Source organism: Xiphophorus maculatus, chromosome 16, assembly GCF_002775205.1.
Source record: "Xiphophorus maculatus strain JP 163 A chromosome 16, X_maculatus-5.0-male, whole genome shotgun sequence".
In the NCBI taxonomy this organism is placed as follows: Eukaryota; Metazoa; Chordata; class Actinopteri; order Cyprinodontiformes; family Poeciliidae; genus Xiphophorus; species Xiphophorus maculatus.
Genome location: NC_036458.1, coordinates 16,473,945 through 16,492,744, shown reverse-complemented (window position 1 = coordinate 16,492,744; position 18,800 = coordinate 16,473,945). Strand labels below are relative to the sequence as shown.

At 40.2% G+C, this 18,800-nt stretch overlaps 1 protein-coding gene across 1 annotated transcript; it reads left to right on the top strand.

Annotated features, from left to right (window-relative positions):
• The first annotated feature begins 59 nt into the window (after nucleotides 1–59).
• LOC102216514 (ras-related protein Rab-37-like) lies at nucleotides 60–16,939 on the top strand. Its single transcript, XM_005807014.3, has 9 exons — nucleotides 60–527; nucleotides 3,584–3,694; nucleotides 6,589–6,630; nucleotides 8,552–8,618; nucleotides 8,751–8,803; nucleotides 9,172–9,237; nucleotides 11,320–11,376; nucleotides 11,459–11,535; nucleotides 15,821–16,939. The coding sequence occupies exons 1-9, from the start codon at nucleotides 417–419 to the stop codon at nucleotides 15,924–15,926; spliced, it is 690 nt and encodes a 229-aa protein (XP_005807071.1). The 5' UTR covers nucleotides 60–416; the 3' UTR covers nucleotides 15,927–16,939.
• Nucleotides 16,940–18,800: the final 1,861 nt, after the last annotated feature.

The window sequence follows — 18,800 nt, the reverse complement described above, 5'->3', positions numbered from 1 at the left end:
CTGTCGACGTCCTTCAGTGCATCTGTGGCCACAGCTCTAATTATCTGCCCACGCCAGGATGCGCCGCGCCGCTTCGCCAAAGCAGAGAAATGTTTCCGCCTGCTTGTCATTGCCGCTCTCTTGACTGCTGGATGCAGACGCGCCTCAGCCTCAGCTCGCCCGCCGCGCAAGTTTCGCCACCGTGCGCCTTCGTGTTTCTAAACACTGTTCAGGTGTGATCTTCCCCGCTTCTCCCATCTCCCATCTCGCCGCCCCTGCAGGAAGTGTCTGTACTGTACATTACTATGCGAGCAGAGGGGCTGGAGGTCGGCGCAGCCCGGGACTGATCGCTCTCTGACACCGCGCGCCTCTTCCTCTTCCTCGGACGCGTCTTGGAGGTACAAAAGCTGCTGCTCCGGATCGCCTTGGTTAGTGCCATGTCCACGCGAAAGACGTCGTTGACGGACAAGCAGGCTAAAAACGGCACGTCAAAATATGTGTTGGAGAGATGCGCCTCTATTAACGAGTACTATGATGTTGCCTTCAAGGTGCGTATTTCCGCTTTAAGTGGGTCGTTTTTCTGCATGTTTTTTTCTGGGTGTAGACGCCGTAATAAACAGGCATTAGGAGAATGTGCACTAGTCCTGGGGACCTTACAATACCAGCTGATTGGTTTCCCTTTTGTTATTATTGCCTTCGTTAACACCAAGTCAGCCAGCAGATGGTTGGGAAGTCTTACTGATTCAAATATTTACCAAGGGTGTACTTGTTGCTTCTCTCCTGAATATTTGCTTGGAGACTCGAGCAGACAAGTGGGTGATCTCTTTTTGCATCTCTCATCTGACGTGTAATATTTTTAATCAAATGTAACTGAAATGATTGCATAATTGCTCATCCTGCTGTTGCAATTATTGTTGATTAGTTGTTGGAGAGAGAGAGATAGAGATCCATGCTGTAAATGCAGAGTTGACAACGATCATTTTCTCTAATTATTTATTAGAAAGCTGACAGTTTGTGGGCATGGGTCGGTGTAAGATTCTCACTGCATGATGACACAAATATGAAAGTATATGTATTGAAAACAGTTAAAAAGCTTTATTCCTACTGCTGCTGAAACAACACAATATATTCATTGTAACATTTACATGTTGTTTTATTTTTATTTGAATTTTTACTCTCAGACAGAAGCAAAAATGGTCTAAAAAGTAACTTATTTTGCTGTTGAGGCATAAACAAACTGAACAGCTGCCCTCCAAACAGACAGGGGGAGCCCAAGAGTACTAGAATTCTCAATTAAGTCAGGTTTACAAATGTATTTCTTAATTAGGTTAACACATGTATGATGATTGCGCAAAACAAAATTTGCGATACCTTAAATTTAACATTTGACATGTAAATCAGCAAAGAGAGGCTTCCTTTGTAGCAGCTAGCTTGCTCCATGGGGTCTAACATGTTTGTTTGGTCCAAGCAGATACCGCTCAGGCTAACTGCATGGATTTCTCGTTTGGAAACTACTTTTGTTGAGCTAAAACCATCGACGTGTGCAAAACCAGGCAGGCACCATTAGACAGAATTAGCTGGGTTTCAAATTGGTATTAGGACATATATGGCTTTTTACCCAGAGATGTCATGGTAACTTTGAGGAAGCTACAGAGATCCACAGCTAGTTGTGCACTTCATGGCTGACCACAATGCAAAAGAGGCATAATCAAAGTAACTCTTCGAGAAAATCATAAGAATTCCCCTTTCAGATTGACACAACAAACATGTTAAAGGAGGTTGCCATTTTCTCCATCCAAAACGATGTGTGCAGTGGACGTCACCCTGAACACACCACCCATCTAGTGAAGCTCAGTGGTGGCAGCATCATCCTGTGGAAAGATTTTTCCTTAGCAGGGACAGGGAAGCCCATTCAATCAGAGCCAAAATGAAATTATTCAGATCAGACATATTTATGTCAATATGTCACCTGCACACAGGTAAATCTGTTGCCCAGTATTCAACCTATGTGGCTCAAATATGGAGATAAATTTCAGAAGTATTTGCTCCACCTTTTCATGTCCTTTAATCATTGATTGATGCATGACTGATATTACCTTGTAATTGTAAACTATAAAAATGTTTATGTTGTTTTCTACAAAGACATTTAAACATGGATGTTAATATTAGTTGAGCTGTGAGGATTGTCAGCATTAAAGTTCTTGAAATTTAATGCCTCTTTAAAATGGTTAATTAGTCAAGCTATCCGCACATGTGGCCTGCAGCTGACTGATGAATGGACATGCAGCTGGTTACTTTTCATCATAAAACATTGCAGTGGTTGGCGCTCTACGACTGTTGATGTTTTTCATAGTTTCCGTAATTAAATCTCTGATTGTGAGCTGGAATCTGTGATCTGAGGTCGTTCAGTGTGACACCGACAGCTCTCCTGACCAAAGATGACCTAAAATTAAAACTAATAGCTTGCTGTCTTTTCATTAATGGACTGATAACTGTCAAATCTTTCTGAGTGTTTCGTTTGCAGCAAGAAATCCTAAACACAAACTGTGACATGTTCCAATCCTGTAGGATTTTGAAGTCAGACAATAGGCAGCTGGTGCAACTTTCTGACACTTTATCTTGAAATGTAACTTTTAAGAACTAGGTATGCACCACGCATATCTAGCTAACATTTTACTGGCCAACATTTATATCCAGTTTTCTGTAATGACCTTATTGGCCAAAACCTATTTATTTTATTCTAAGAACTTTAAGGAATGAAAGAGTATATTGTAGAAAGTTGCAATGTCTACTTGATTCCTAACTGAAAGTACAGATATTTTTGCCTGGCACCAATCAATTAACCACAGATGAAATCTTGCCAATTTGCTGAGCTAATAGGCTAACTAATGAAAATATTTTTTTTTCTTGTAAAATACACCAACCAAAAAAACTCCCACCATTCAGACCTCATCTCAGCATGCTCTTTGATGCCCATTTTTAAAGTTTTGTGAAGATCTGATAAATATCAAAGTTGCACGAGTCAGGGTTTCCCTATTTTTGCTTTTTTCTTGGGTCAAACCTGCTGATTCAGACTATTTTTTCTGGGGTTATTGTACCTAAATGCTGCTGCATGTTATTTAAAAGAGCTTTAATTTGACAGAAGGAATAACAATGCCTCAAAGTGCAGGTTCCTGAGCTTTATCGGATTTTATTTATTAAACTTGCATCAAAGTGCATGCTGTTGGCTGATGGATCTGAGTGATTGATTATTGCATCTCCACCAAAAATAGTGAGTTTTTTTGTTTGGATTTATTTAATAGCTGGGGGAGAAAATCCACATTTTTCAGTATTTAACCTTAATCTTTCAGAGCTGTGTAAGGAAAAATGTATTGATTTCAAACTTTGGTCTATTGATTGGTGCATCTCTACTTAAGGCGCTGATATAATTTGACCGCAGTAACTGACCCATGCCTACTCCCAAACATTTTAAACCAACTTGTGCAATTTAGTTTTTCACAGTTGCTGCAGATTCTGTTTAGATAATGTGAACCTGGTGTCGTAACATTCATTCCACTGACCAGATGTGACCTGTGACCCTTCTCTGCTGGCGGGGTGTCTCTAGGTGATGCTGCTCGGAGACTCTGCGGTGGGGAAGACGTGCGTCTTGGTGCGCTTTAAAGACGGGGCGTTTCTGGGAGGAAACTTTATAGCCACCGTCGGAATAGACTTTAGGGTGAGAAACGATACATCTGACCTGTGTGAACCATTGTGTGGGTATGTGTGTGTGTGTTTCCACTTATTAGTTTAATGAGGTAATTGTTTTTCTTTTCTTTAATGAAATCAACAAAAACAACAAGTGATCCCCCTGGCAGGAGTGCCATCGGGCCAATTAGCGCCTGTTTCCACGCGGAATGCTTCGTCACTCTGCGATGATAGCACCAAATGTACAAATCCTCTCGCCAATCAGTCAAGTTCACAGACCACTTGTGCTGCTAGGAGCTTTGGACGGCTTCGTAAATGTCTTGGCAGATGCCTGCCCACGTCTCTGTCTCCTGGAAAGATTGGCCGTGGCTCATCTCGGCCCTGGAGGAGTCACCCTGCTGTCGGATGAGCTCCTACCTCGTCACACGCATCTGTTGCACAAAGAGACACGCCACACATACGAACAAAGGCAGCGGCTGGTGGTGGATTTCAAGCAAATGACTACTGTGCATCATTCTTGTCTGTGCAAGAGTGGGGGAAAAAAAACAAAAACAAATAGGCGCCTGGGCCTCAAGCTTTGCTTCGCCTGCTGTCAAAGAAAAACATGTGCAATGATGGCAAGTGAAGTATAGGGGTGTTCGGTCTGAGAGGAAAGTGTGTTGCATTAGCCAAAGTGATGCCTAGTCTCTCAGCGGACACAAAAGAACATTGTCCGTGTCTGACAGATTTTATTTTATTTTTTTAAATGCCTCAAAATGTCCCTTTTGTTTGTACAAAAGCAACAAGTTTCCGCTGAAACGGTCCGACGATGTGGGGGCAAAGATGCTGGCTTGCATTCATTAAAAACCATAATTATTCGATACCATTCATTGAGAAAAAGTGGCTGAGGGTGTAATTGCCTTTCTGTCTCCGTGCTCGTTCACAAGCAGGGCTCTGAAGCTGCTTGGTAACAAAGCAATTTGAGATAAACAGTTGAGTCAATATGTTGAGGATGTCCTCTTTGCATGGTTAGGCAGGCGAGGCTGGCAGCTTTTACATGCCGGTCTATTTTAGGCCTGCTTTCCTTGTAGCAGTTTCTCAGCATGCAGGCTGCTCTCACGTCATAATTGGGGGGAGAGGGACACAAAAAATGGAAACCCATGGCAACTAATGCAAGGGTTGAACTGTGTTCCCTCTGCCAAGGCTGAGGCTTCAGCGGGTGGCGGTGCTCACTGTCGCCGACGGCTCGGCACGCAACACTTGGGCTCAGCGTCGTCGTTGAGGTAGTTTGTTGCTGCATTTCCTTGTTGAGCAAGTGGATGTTTGTTTTTGGGGGTTTTTTGTGGGCTGTTAGTCATGACCTCTCACTGATAAGGTCCTCCAGGAAGTGCATTTTTCTTGCCTCACTTCCTTCTTGTAAGCAATTTTTTCTTTTTTTGCTGTTGTGGTTTTTACTTTGCTTCTTGGTTGCGACCCGTTGCCTGTAGCAGGAGGTCATGACGACTAAGAGACAGCACAGAGCTTTTGCATCTAAACCGTGGTGCATTTACAGCACCGCAGAAAGAATTCACACCCTTTGAGCTATATCACTTTTTCTTTTTCACAAGATTTTCTGCGGTAGACCAACACCAGTTAAAATCTAATTGTGAAGCCGAAGAAAAAGGATGCATGTTTTTGTTATTTGTTTTTTTTAAATTGTTGCCCATAAAAATCACGAAAACCCATTTTAATCTGAGATAGCTAAACGAAATCCAGTTCAAAGCGATGCAATCAGAAGTCATCTAATTAGTAAAAGGATGCAGCTGTTCTTTGAAGACCTCAGGGGTTTGTTAGTGAACAACAGAGAACAAACAACATCAGGAAGACCAAGGAGCACAGCAGGCAGGTCAGGGAGAAAGTTAAAGAAGAGTCGGGTTATGAAGCAATATCGCAAGCTTTGAACAAATGTGGAAGGAGTAAGGCACAAAGACAAATACAGCAATCCACACTCTGTTGATAACTCTAGAGGAGCTGCAGGAAAAGTAGTTTTGTACGACACATTTTCAGCCACAAAGGGCTTTATGTGACTAAGAGGAAAATAAAACGACAAGAAAAAGAGTAAGAGAGAACGATGACAGGTGGAAAGACAGACAAGTTTATGATGTTCTAGTTATTAATCAGGCAAGTCTAATCTGGTGGGTTTTTAGTGTTGATTTAAATGAATTAATGCGTTATCATTTTTGGAGGTTTATTGGAAGTTTATTGGAGATTTGAGCTTAAAGTGAAATACAGGAAGATCTTGGAAAAATGACATGTTTAGTTGCTTTAAAAGATTTGAGGCTGGGACAGAAGTTCACCATTCAGAACATGTGGCCTAGTCAAAGTCCATACTTTTCTGTTTTTTTAAACATCTTGTATTAAAAGTGAAAACCACAGGCTGCTTTGTGTTGGTCTATTGCATAAAACCTCAATAGAATGCATCGAGGTTTGTGTTTGTGATGAAACAAATCCTGAAAAATCGCAAGGGGTGTGAATGCATTTACATGGCTCTGTACAGTAATACAAAATCCTCATGCTGTAGAGTATCCCCGCTCTTCTCAAAGCACCCGTCCGCAACACTTTGGGGGTCGTACCCTTTTCCAGACTTGCCTTGGGTCTGCAGGAAATCAGAGGGCACCCCTACAGGGCTGCAGGAAATTAATGGGGGAGTCCGTTGTTATGCTGCCAGCCGCCTTTCTCACTCTGCTGTAATTAAGTCTAATCCCGGGACCTTGTTATTGTGTGGGTGTTGCAAATTACTTTCTCTGCCAGCATTCAAAGCCACTTTTAGCCGCCTTGTATCTCCTGCCGCACGCTGAGTCGCTGTGCTTTTTTAGCCCCGCCATAAATGCTTATCAGCCGCTTCCGTGCCATTTTTCAAACATATGCCGGATTGTCTTTCACTCCCGGTCCCTCTTGTTTCCGCAGAATAAAGTGGTGGATGTTGACAACCTGAAAGTCAAGCTGCAGGTGAGAGCGCTGTTATCCTTTTGCACCTTTCAGATCCTATCAGCTCATCTTGCTGATAGATTTGTGACCTAAGCTGAACACTCATCCAGTAGGTGTTGCAGGAGCTAAATAAACAGATCGGTGTGAAACGTGCTTTAAATTCGTTCGCCCGGCTGCCATTTTTAATCCATTCCACCCGAGGCGCATATTCCCCCCCCTTTCATTCAACACTGAGTGGGAGGTGACAAAATTAGACTCCCTCCAGTGGCTCCTGTAAATCATCAGTTTCTCTTCCACACGTTTTTCACATGACATAATAGCTGCTCTGGTAATAAATAGATACTGACAGTAAATTTAGCCCCCAGAACAAAAAAAGGAAAGTGAGACTTAAGAAGTCTGTGTTATCATTTTAGACAAACAGGGAAGCAGAATGTAATGAAAAGAATCCTCCACACTTTAGCATAAAGGCCTTTCCCTCATTCCCTCTCTATCATGGATTTTTTCCCCCCACTTTTTAATTACTGATAAGGCTGAATTTCCTCTCTTGTGAATAATCTGATCATTTGAATGGAATGTTCTCTTTTATTTCCTATTTTGAAGAAATTTTAAGGAAATTGGTCTCTGTGGTTTCTCCTTATTTATGCCGAAGTGAAACTAGAAGTGATAAATCACTAATTGATCCTTAATGCTCAATGTAAAGTTGATTTTAGAAAGCTTTAAACACTTTAAATACATTCATTTTACCATTAAACAATGGTATTGGTATTTATAACAGCTGTGGTTTTGGTAAAAATACATATTTATTAACATGTTGTTTTAAAACAGTAAAGTTAGAATAAAAACAGACATTCCTGACATTTTAAGTCTGAGATCATGTTAATGTTATGAAAGCTGCATTTTATCTCGTCTGCCAATGAAGAGGAAGGACACTATGTTTAAAAGTTATATTTAAAACAGTTGTATTTATTAAACTTCTGTTTTGAGTAGTTTTATAATTTCTTCAGCTTTATGAAACACTAATAACATTAATCTTTGTGAAAATCTCTTTAGCGGGTTACTCAAAAATGTCTGAATAACTACAGTACAGTCACTTTTGTTCTTTTGTTCGATTTCCAACCAAAGTTTTAGAGTTTACAGTCTGCTATTGATATTTTATTCTTCTGCGGTTTGCACATTTCATGTGTTTTTTTTGGGGTGGGGGTTTGTCAGGCGGCCATGGTGGTGAGGGTTTACCAGCTATTCTCAAACAAATTAAGGAATAAATGAAATAAATGTTTATTTTATTTAAATTAGTCAGCTAAAATGCCTTTTTTCTTTTCCAGACATATCTGATGTATTGCAACATATTTGTGCGTGCTTTTACTTTCAAGTTCAGTTTCACCTTAACATATGTCACCTTTAGTGGCATATGTTTTTTTTTCCTACACTTGAACACATGGGACATAAACAAAAAATATTAGATGGTGAAAAGAAAATACATCTTTAGGAAACTTCAGATATTAGGAATTACAAACTATCAGGAAGTTACATGTTTTATGTTCCAGCAGTTGTCGGATGGTTTAAATCAGAGAATATTCTTATTTTAAAATGGTCTAGTCAAAGTTCAGACTGAAATTTAATTGAGAATCTTTCCAAACACAAAGACTGCTGAGGCTTGTGGTAATAATTTAAAAAATAAATAAATAAAGGGGTATGAAAACTTCTGCTAAGCGCTACGCCAAAGTTAAGAATCCCTTTATATGGTATTTTTACTCGGCAGTGTGCATATCAGATTATATTTGGTAAGAAAAAAAAAATCCTCAGACTGTGATCTGTGCTTTCTTTGTACTGCGTTTGTAGATCATTAATATTCCATGGTGCTGCTTCGTCCCTGGGCTGGTTGCGATTAGCTGGGAGGTCTTTCTGTGTCGGATCCTGTGTAATTGTGCCTCTTGTTCTGCAGATCTGGGACACAGCTGGTCAGGAGAGATTCCGGAGCGTAACGCACGCCTACTACAGAGATGCCCAGGGTAACCTTTGCTGTTTATATTTCACTTCTCCATGCCGAGCGTGTGTGTGTGTCTGTGATGGAGCAGCCGAAATTCACGCATGAATGAAGGCGCTGACGGTAAAATCTGCTGTTCTCTTCTTATTTTTTGCAGCGTTACTTCTACTTTATGATATCACCAACAAGCCATCTTTTGACAACATCAGGGTAAGACGCCCCTTCCACCTCCTTTCCTTATCATCCTTTTCCCTCCTGCTCCTAAAACTCGAGCTGAACGATTCCGCCTCTCCACATGCAAAGCCCCACCTGGGCCTGTAACTTTTCCTCTCAGACCTATTTAGAAATGACGCGACGCTGTCGTCTGCCTGGCTACACGCTCCCCGGTTTCAGTAATGAAAAGCAATAAAAGCGCTCAAGGATAAGAATGACTCAGTGTCGGCATGATTGATAAGAGCGTGCTCACAATGCAACGCAGCTTAGGAGAAGACCGAGGAGAAGAAGAAGAAGAAAGCGCATTCTTCAAGTGGTCCCTGTTTGTTTTGGTTACATCTCCTCTTCTGTCTGTACTTTTGAAGGCTTGGCTGACTGAAATATTCGACTATGCCCAGAAGGATGTGGTCATCATGTTGCTCGGCAACAAGGTGAGCAAAGCTTCATTTCTTTTTTTCTTTTGTGTGTGTGTGTGTGTGTTTTCCAGATGATGGGAAGGATATTGGTTTCTTTAGCTCAGTTTTAACACACTCTTATCACATTCGGGCAGACATGTGAACGCCTTAAAAGGTGGAAAATTTTTCCAGCGTGACACAAATGCATAAAGACAAACTGTGGTTTGCTTATTCCAACACAAACATGGGAAACATGGAAAATGTGTCCTGAATAATACAGCTCTGTGACAAAGCATTTCATAACACACAGGTTTACATCAGACAAAAATAATCAGAGTAAATACAAAAACTGTATTCGAGGATAATTTCATTTATTAAGGGATTAAAGCAAACCATTAATATGTGGCCCTTTGTGAAAACATACTTGCTTCTTTTATTATATCATTAGCTGTGATCAACCATATTTCTTTGGTTCATTTTCCCTCATCACACACATGTCTGATTACTCTAAAAGCAGCACAACATTCCCCAATATAAAGAAATTTAAGAACAAATGAGAAATAAACGAACAGACATCTACAAAGGGTTACTAAACCATTTCCAAGGTTTCGGTTTGTTACACACAAATGAAACCAAATCATGTCCCAGTGGTGAAGCTCCTTTTCCAAAATTACTCCATGAGCGGATCGACGACTCATCCAGGAAGTCATTAAAGAATCCACAGCAACGTCCCATGCACTGCAGGCGTCACTCACTTGCCTCGGGTAAGGTCAGAGTTCAAGGGTCAGCAACAAGAGACTGAGCAAAAATCTGCATTCAAAGGGGAAAATCAAATAGTCAGTTGCTTTAAACTTCCTGATGTTTCCCAAGATTTTCTAGAAAGTATTCCTTGGACTCAAGGGAGAGGAAAGTGGATGTTTTTGGACGGTTTGCATCCCAAAACTCCAGACGTAAAACGAACACACCTTTTCATATTAACAGAATTATTTTGATAGTGAAGTACGATGGAGGCATTGTGAGGTTCTGTTGCCATCAGTAAAAACCTCAGACAGGACAGAAGTTTGTCAGCAAAGCTTAAAGCTTCTTGGGTTATGTTGCAAGACAATCATCCAAAACACGTCAAGTCCACCGAATTGTTTAAGAAACCTTAACAGTAAATGGATTAAACTCATAAGATGGCTTTTCTGTTTATGCTAACAACTCAAAAATGTTTTATTCACTCACCCTTAGACACCAGAACACAGATCAGTTGGGAACTTGGGATTAAATAGCAAGGAGGAAACTGGAATCAAACCCATAACCTTTCATCGCTTTCGACGAGAAAGGTCTTCTAGTGGCCTAGCGAAAGTCTGGATTTGAATCTGATAGAAATGTTGAGGTGGGAGCTTAAGCAAAATACTGATGCTCAAGATGTGGACGAATGAAATCAATTCTGCCAAGAGAAGTGGGCTATGATTCCTCCTCTGTCATGTAAAAGACTATCACAAACACTTGATGGAAGTCGATTCATCGAAAGATGGCATAACCATCGAAACAATTTCTTTATCCCAGAGGCCAAGGTTAGTATGGGCTGGCATTTATCCTTAACAAGTACAATCATTGTTTTCAAAACTCCTTTCTTTAATTCAAGCAGGATATCTTTGTCTGACATCACACATTAAAGTGTGATAAAAAAGCAAAAACATGACTTCATAACAGACTCTATAACTTGCCCCCTCAGCGTTTCCCCCTTTTGTTTTAAACCTCTGCCCAGAGCAGAAAAAAACCGCTTTAAAGAGGAAAAATCTGTTCCCTCATCCCAACCAGCAGTCACTGCTAATTTATCTAAAAAGCTCCCTCTGGTGGTTCAGAGAGGACTCATCAAAGGGTCGTGGGTGTCACGTAGCAGCAGCTCAGATCATTTGCTGTGAAAGCAGCAGGACTGGCGGCGTCGGTCTGTGCGAGCGCTGCTCTTCTGCTGGGGGTGGAGCCGCTGACATCCCATCATTCCTGATGGAGCTGCGGCTCAGGCAGCCTGGCAGCCAGATAAGCAGGCTGACAGGACGGTGCATCACTGTGGCTAATTTTCTGGTGAATCTGTGACCCCCTGACATGTTTCTCTCTCTCTGTCTCTCACAGTCAGACATGGCTGCAGAGAGAGTGGTGAAGACAGAGGAAGGAGAGAAGCTGGCCAAGGTAATGAAGGATGTCCTCTAAGTGCTTACATCCACTTAGAAAACACTCCGCCGGTGCTCTTCTAATGTTTTTTCCGTTTTAGGAATATGGAGTGCCGTTTATGGAGACCAGTGCGAAGACGGGGGTCAACGTGGAGCTGGCTTTTCTCGCAATAGCAAAGTAAGTCCTAAATCCGACCACGAAATGTCTTGGGTTTAAAGTGTCGTTTCTGATGAAGAGCAGATTTGCTCGTTTCTCATTTCGTTCTTTTGTTCAGTGATTGCTGAAAGAGTGATTATGCGCCTCTTTTAATCAGCTTGCTGTGCTGCCATCAAGTGGCGACAAAAACTTTCCGAAGTTGAGGCATTAAAAATCGTGACGTCAAAAACTAAAAGTGAGAGGATTTATTCAGGCGGTGTGGCTCCGAGTCTAAGTCGGAGATTAAAATCACAGTTTGCAGACTCGGCTGCTTTTAAAGTTGCAAACAGCTTCAGATAAGACGCTTAACAATCAAATAAAAGTCATAAGCCTTACGTAGCTTGTTTCTACTGTTCTTGAGTTTTTCTACTGCAAGCTACACGTCACATGCATCACACTATATTATATTACAGCAGTGTCTGATCTTATTTACATTTATTTACACCTCGGCAAAACGTCTAAAGTATTTTTAGGAGATTTTGTGAAGGAGCAGCACAAAGTTTCTGGTTTTCTTGCGTCGCCTGCGGTAAACTGAGAAGTGGAAGTTTCAGTGGCTTTCTTTCTATGTGCCATATTTCTACAAAGGCCGGATTTGTGGAGTGAATAAGTAAGAGTTTGTCCTGTCAGCCGAGACCTGCATCAAACTTTTCAGCAATCTGAGTTACAGCGGATCATTTGTCAGATTTGTCGATGCAACTTAACCCGTTTATACTTCTCCATTCATCTCCACGCATATCCGATACGCAAGTTTCAGCGACAGATAACTAACTAAAGCTAAATGTTCAAAAAATTTATAATTTTTTTGTATTTATTTTTATTTAGTCAATTGTTCAGTGTTTCAGAAAACCCTTGTGAGAAATAAAATGTTGAAATCATACAAGATTAGGTAATCAGGCTGTGAGATACTTACCCTGGTTAAACTACTATTAAAAAAATCTCCATTAAAAGTATATCATTGAGGTGACTTTAAATTGTTTTATTATCACCAGATGAAACATTTCTCACTTCAAAAGCCCCAGTAGCTCCGAACGACAGTATAACCCGCGGTCACAAAGTTAATCTACCCACATATTGCACTAAATTTTGCACCTTTCGCTGCACATAATGGAAAAATTAAATTTAAATTGATGGAGAATCATTTATCATGTGGGTCAGACGACCATGTTTCGCATTAGGGGATTTGTATTTTAATCTCGCTCGTGCTCGCAGCTGACCTTCTCTGAGTTGACCTTGCAGTTCCTCTCGGGGATTCTCATTGTTGCATTTCGTGCACGGACGCCGTCTCGTCCCTGTCCGACTCCAGCATCGTCTAATCCAGCGCAGTGGTTCTTGACTAATTTGGTGTCGGCTGCTGTTGTCTCCTATTAACGGGATTGTGTGTGTTTGAGACTCCCACCTGGTGTCAGACATTTATGGTGTAATTTCTATTCCTTGTGTGGATGCCCTTCAAACTGAATGGCCAGAAATTATTTCTTTTTTTTTTCTTTGCTTTTCCTTTTAGAAGCCAGGTCGCTCTTGCTGCATAACAACAGCAGTAGATTCATTGCGGTTTTTGTTGTTGTTGTTGTTGTTTTTGCTTCATCAGACAATGTAGACGGCTAAGAAAGACTGTGATTCGTTTTGAAATATTTATTTAGAAAAGAATCTTTAAATCTTTGCAATAAAATGCAGATCAGCAAAGATAGTCCTAGTAGCATGTTTGATATGCAGAGCTTAGATGTTGTTCTGGATTCTTTTAAGATTTAATTCACCATTCCAATATATGCGATCAATCAAAGGGATTTCTTATTTAGCAAGAGGGAAAATATATTTTTGCATAAAGTCAGGTTGGTTTGGATCGGTTTTCCTCTTTATAGATCATTATAAAATTATTTTAAAATGATTTATTTTAAAAATTAAAAATAATATTATATTAATGTTAACATAATATTACTAATATTTGCATATCTATTATATACTAATATTAATTTATAATATTATCTATTAAAATTTTTTATTAAATTATTTATTTTAATAGTATTTCCTCTTTATTATTATTTTAAAACTATAATTTAGATTTACTCTGGTTATTGTTGTCTGATATTAAAAGGTTGTTTGATCTTTTTTTTTTTTTTTTACATCTGAGCGTGACAAAAAAAAAAGCAAAAAGAGAAGAAATCTGCAAGGAGCAGATGCTTCATCACAACACTGTTACTCTGGTGTGAGTCAGATTTATCTATAACAAGACAAAACTGCAATCTGTCAAATGTGATTTAAACCAGCGTAGTCCAGTTCTCCGGATCCAGGGGACATGTTCAAGACTCTGTAGAGGAATATTGTTTTTGACTGTATCTAATAAATCTCACAAGGCGCAAGTATGGGCATATTATTTCTATCTTTCATTTTTATAAATAGTTTGAAACCATAAGGTTCAATTTACACTGCAGTGGCTCACTTGTAAAATCAACCTACCTACCGTCGAAACCAGATATCTGGTATAAAATCGCAACCAATTTTTGCCTTATTGTGTGACAATGAGGTTTAGGTCAGTTAGTGTTACGATAAATATGTATTTCTAAATCCCCAATTAATTACTTTTTCTGTAAGTCAGAGGTTTGCATACACTAAGATTACTCCATCTTTAAGCACTTGGAAGCTCAGCTTTGGATGTTTTTAAGGGAACACTATGAACACAGTGTTTTCTTTTTTGACATTATGGGGAAATATAAAAGAAATCAGAACAAAATTTGAACCACCACCACTCTGGTTCATCCTTTGTCATAACTTTCAGATGCCTAAAGTTGCCTCATTCATCTGCTGAAGCAATTATGTCCAAGTATGAACACCAAAGAAAATGTCCAACTATCATCCTGCTCAGGAATTCAGTTAAATTCTGTTCAATTTGAAAATACTTTATTAATCCCAAAGAAAAACTAAATTCTGTTGTAGCTCATTTAATTAAAAAGTAAAATAAAAAAAGATGAACTCCTTCTGGAAGAAGTTTTAGAGGAGCTTGCAAGCCTGCAGAGCTGTGAAATCCTGGGGAATGGCAGCATCATGTTGTGTTGGTGTCTGGCCCACTTCCCAACGCTGAAGAATATTGAAGTGACATCTCAGCCAATAAATAAAACTCTGCTGGCAAATTACTTGCAGAGTGGTGTAAGGATCACATTTTAGAGTGGCCATCTTAAAGTCCTGATATCAATATTTTCTCAGGGAAAAATTTAGGGTGGGACTGAAAAGGTATGTATGGAAATACGACGTACAAATCTGACTCAGTCACCAGTTCACACTAGAGGACTGGGCCAAAATTCCAGCAAAGCACTTTGGAGATGCATCCAAATGCAATCCTACCCAATGCTAACGAGCGAACCTTTCTGACTTTGACAAAACTGTTTAAAAATTTGACGCAATCTTGGTAATCCTAACAGACCTAAAGCAGAAAACCTTGTTTGCTTTTATGCAAAAATATATTCAATTATGCAAACAGTATCAGCAATTTGGTGTTTATTTGTGTCTGAGTCTCAGATAAAGGAGTCAGGAAGTAGAGTCTGGTTTTTAGTTTTTGTTCACAACTGAAGGCCATAAAACTAATCAGTGAGTCATCATTTTGTTACAGAGGAGAGATGTTTGATTCATCTGCATATTACCGGAGGATGAGGTGAAAAAGGCTCTCACTATACAGGGAAATTAAAATGTAAAAGAAAATGTGGTAGAGTAGTAAAAAAGAACCATCGACTCTTACAGGAGAAATAAACGGATCATTTCTATAATGAAGAAATACCAGCCGATTCTGCAAACCCCTGGTCACCATAGATACTGTCTAAGGAGCGCTAACTTCACCTCTCCTTGCAACAACAACCAATCCCGTCGTAATGCGCCAGTCGCACAGTCTGCGTTTCGAACCGAGTTGTTTGGTGACGACGTTTTGTTTGGCAAAGGAGACGAGAATCATTCCACACCAAGAGCTTCGTCTCCAGTGGGGCTTCATTAGATTGTGGTTCGACAGAGTTTATTGTACATAAAAATCCGTCTTTGGGCTTAAATGTAGGCAATGTGTCGTCTCCATGTGATGTCAGTTTGAAGCACAAGCTGTGATAGATGATATTCCATCAGAGGCATTTTGATCAAATCTCAATGCTTCTGCTTTCCTTTCTCCCTCCTTCTTTTTTATATTCTTGATTTGTTCGCCCTGTCTGTGCTCCATCCCACACATCCACCCCCTCTGCTTCTAACTTCCTTTCTCTCTCTCCCTCCCTCCCTCTCTCCTTCTCCTTTTCTCTGTCAGGGAGCTGAAGCACAGAGCAACGCAGCTGCCAAATGAGCCCAAGTTCAAGCTTCATGACTACATCGAATCTCAGAAGCACAAGTCTGGCTGCTGCAGGCTCGGGTAGCAGAAGCTGAACGCCACGCAGAGAGATAAAGGGTAGAGAAAGGATGGAGGAAGGAAGGGTGGGATTGAAGATGGGGTCAAGGTAAAAAGAATAAAGAAAAAATGTCAGCTCTCTTTTATGAAAAGCCAATCCAAGCAACCATACACCCCACAACCCGTCCCGAGAGGCGGATGTTCTTCTGCGCAGAGCTTTTGGCTGAGTGGAAGCGAATCTGGACTTACTGCCATCCCTTTGCTGAAATGTGAATTTAAATAGTTTGTGTAATGTGTAGAAACGTTCGTGATCTTTGTGGTGACAGTTGTATCGGAGTACAAATCAGGAGTAACAATCTGAAATGCTATACCCGTCTGCAGGGACTCCCTTGAAAAGCGGCAGGTTTTCATGGACCATCAAAGCGACTGTTGATGTGGATATAGCATTTTATTTTATCTTATTTTCTCTGTGTGAACTGAACCCCATCCTTCTGGCCTTACAGTCTCCATCTTCAGTCGAGAGCTTACAGCCAGGTTGTAGCTAAATGGTCCCATTTGTTTTCATCTGTACTGCTGTTAGGTAGAATAAAGCCAATATTTTGAGGGTAATTACCAACCTCGTGTCTGTCTGTACGTTCATATCAAGATGCTGTAGATGTAAGGTTCCAGTTAGAACTTCACATATACTCGTCATGGATGTTAATGCCACGTTTATTTAGGCATTTAATGATATTTTTTAGCGTCCATTTTCTACGTGTGCCGCTTTTCCGACATTAAACTTCAATGATTTTCCAGGAAAGAACTGGAAGTTTAATTTACGGTGTCGTTCTCCAACTCGCAGGGTGTCGAATTGGTCATTCAACACTGAAGACGACTTAAATTTGATGGTGTCAAATTTTAGTCTACAATAAGTTTTCAATACAAAAGCTGTTCTGCAGTTTGGAAGAACTAATTAAGTCATTGGTGTCTAGAAAATGGACAGAAAATCCTGATTTTAGTGGTTAAATATTTCTAAGAGCCATAAATAAACTTCTTGTGTAATTCTGGCTTAACATACGTCTTCTTTTCTTATCAGAACGAGTAGAGATCAGCACTGTTTGGTTTCTCGGGGCAAACCCAGCACAGGGACACAAACTGTACATTTTCAGTAGAGTAGAACTACTTCCTTAGGTGAAGGGAATTTGAGAATATTCATAATAGCCAGCTTTATCCATTTAAAATCCAGTTTTATTGTGAGTGTTGGATCATTGTCCTGTTTGAACACTAAACTGTCACCAAAATTGAACCGTCTAGTTGTTGACTTTTAAGTAAAGTTGAGGAGTTTGGGGTTAGTCCTCCGTAATTATTCCCTGCACCACTTAAAGCAAAACTGTACAGTGTTCTTAGGTTTGAAAGTTTTACTTTAGCTCGTCCAAAATGTCTTCTGGTCATAGTCATAGGACTATGAGTAATGATGAGCGAGTTAATGTTTTGTATCGCATAAATAGTTAAAAATCATATATAATTTTGTTCACTGGATAATCTGGTTGCATTCATAGTGTAAGGGAACCCAATAGGGTCAATTTGTGAGTAAACTGAGACTGATGTTTTTGTGATTTGTTGTTCACCTTCTTGGTCCACACCAGTCTCCCCAAAGGCATCAAACAATCGAATGAAACGAACTCTGGTCCGTTTCACTTGTACCAAAGAGTCCTGATGCGAAAGTGCCCGAGTGAGCTCAATCTTTGCCCCATCTGACTATAAACCTGAAACAGTGCTCTAAAGTCTAAAGGCCTCGTGAAGAGTGATGCCCTCGAGCCTCAGTGTTCCCTGGGTTGTTTATTAACATCCTAATGAATTTGGATCAAGTGGTTAAAACTTGGGCACAACTTGTGAACCAACAGGACAATGATCTCAAACACACATCAAAACTGGGTTTGGATACGAGAAAAGCATGCCGGAATGACCCCTGATCCTAGCTCAGTTGTACATTTTACTGTCTGGGATTGACAACTGGGTTAGTGTCAGTAAACCGATCAATTTAAGTGAACTCTACTTATTCTGCTTTGAAGGGCATTCAGATATTCCACCTCAAGTTATATGTTGCACAGTCGGTCAACTCTGGAAGAACAGTTTCAAAGAAATCCTTAAAAGTGAAAGCTTACTGGGACTTTCATAATTTCTGAGAGCATACAAACATCTTACTGGTGCTGTAGTTTCACCTCATATGAATAATAATAATAAAAAACCATACTCATACAGATTCCCACACCCCCCAAAGCATCACTGTCTCTTCTAATGATGGATGTTGTTGTTGAGGCTGTGCCAAGCTGTATTTGTTGATGCACCACATTCTGTATTACTTTGTACTCTGTTCATTATGAATGTTTGGTTGTCTCTCCCTCCTCGGAGACGTCACAGTGATCACAAAGTGCCATTAAAGTGCTTTGTTATCGTACGAAAGATATAAAAAGTATATTTTGTAATGTATGTGATGTTGCCTTATTGAAGTTGGTCTTGTCTGTGCTGCTTTGTGTGTGTGAGTGTGTGTTTGTGAAACAGGAGTCTGGGTCCACCCTGAATGGCAGGGTGTGTTGAGGTTAATGAGCCACAGTGTGGCAGCAGCTCCCTGTTTATTCTCCTCTTTGCACAATAAGTCAATATTTACTACTGCAGGACAGATCATAAAAATTTTGAATCTGAAATTAATAGTAAACAGACAGTAATTCAAAAGGATATTTTTTTTAATTGTGGTGTTTTTGCTAACAGTGTGCTACTTTTTCGCTTGTCTTTTTTCCTGTGTTTGAAGTTTCGTGTGATTCTCTGCGACACCTGTACTCGGCTTCCCACCTCGCCCCCTCACATCCATCCATAGCATGAGTCACTCTGCAGATGCAGGAATTAGTTTGTGCATTTCTTTGTT

What these genes read in the sequence shown, in the direction of transcription:
- LOC102216514 (XM_005807014.3), top strand. Translation starts at nt 417, where the DNA reads ATGTCCACGCGAAAGACGTCGTTGACGGACAAGCAGGCTAAAAACGGC. An exon ending in ACTATGATGTTGCCTTCAAG is followed by an intron (nt 528 to 3,583) that starts GTGCGTATTTCC and finishes GGGTGTCTCTAG; the next exon opens with GTGATGCTGCTCGGAGACTC. An exon ending in TCATGTTGCTCGGCAACAAG is followed by an intron (nt 9,238 to 11,319) that starts GTGAGCAAAGCT and finishes TGTCTCTCACAG; the next exon opens with TCAGACATGGCTGCAGAGAG.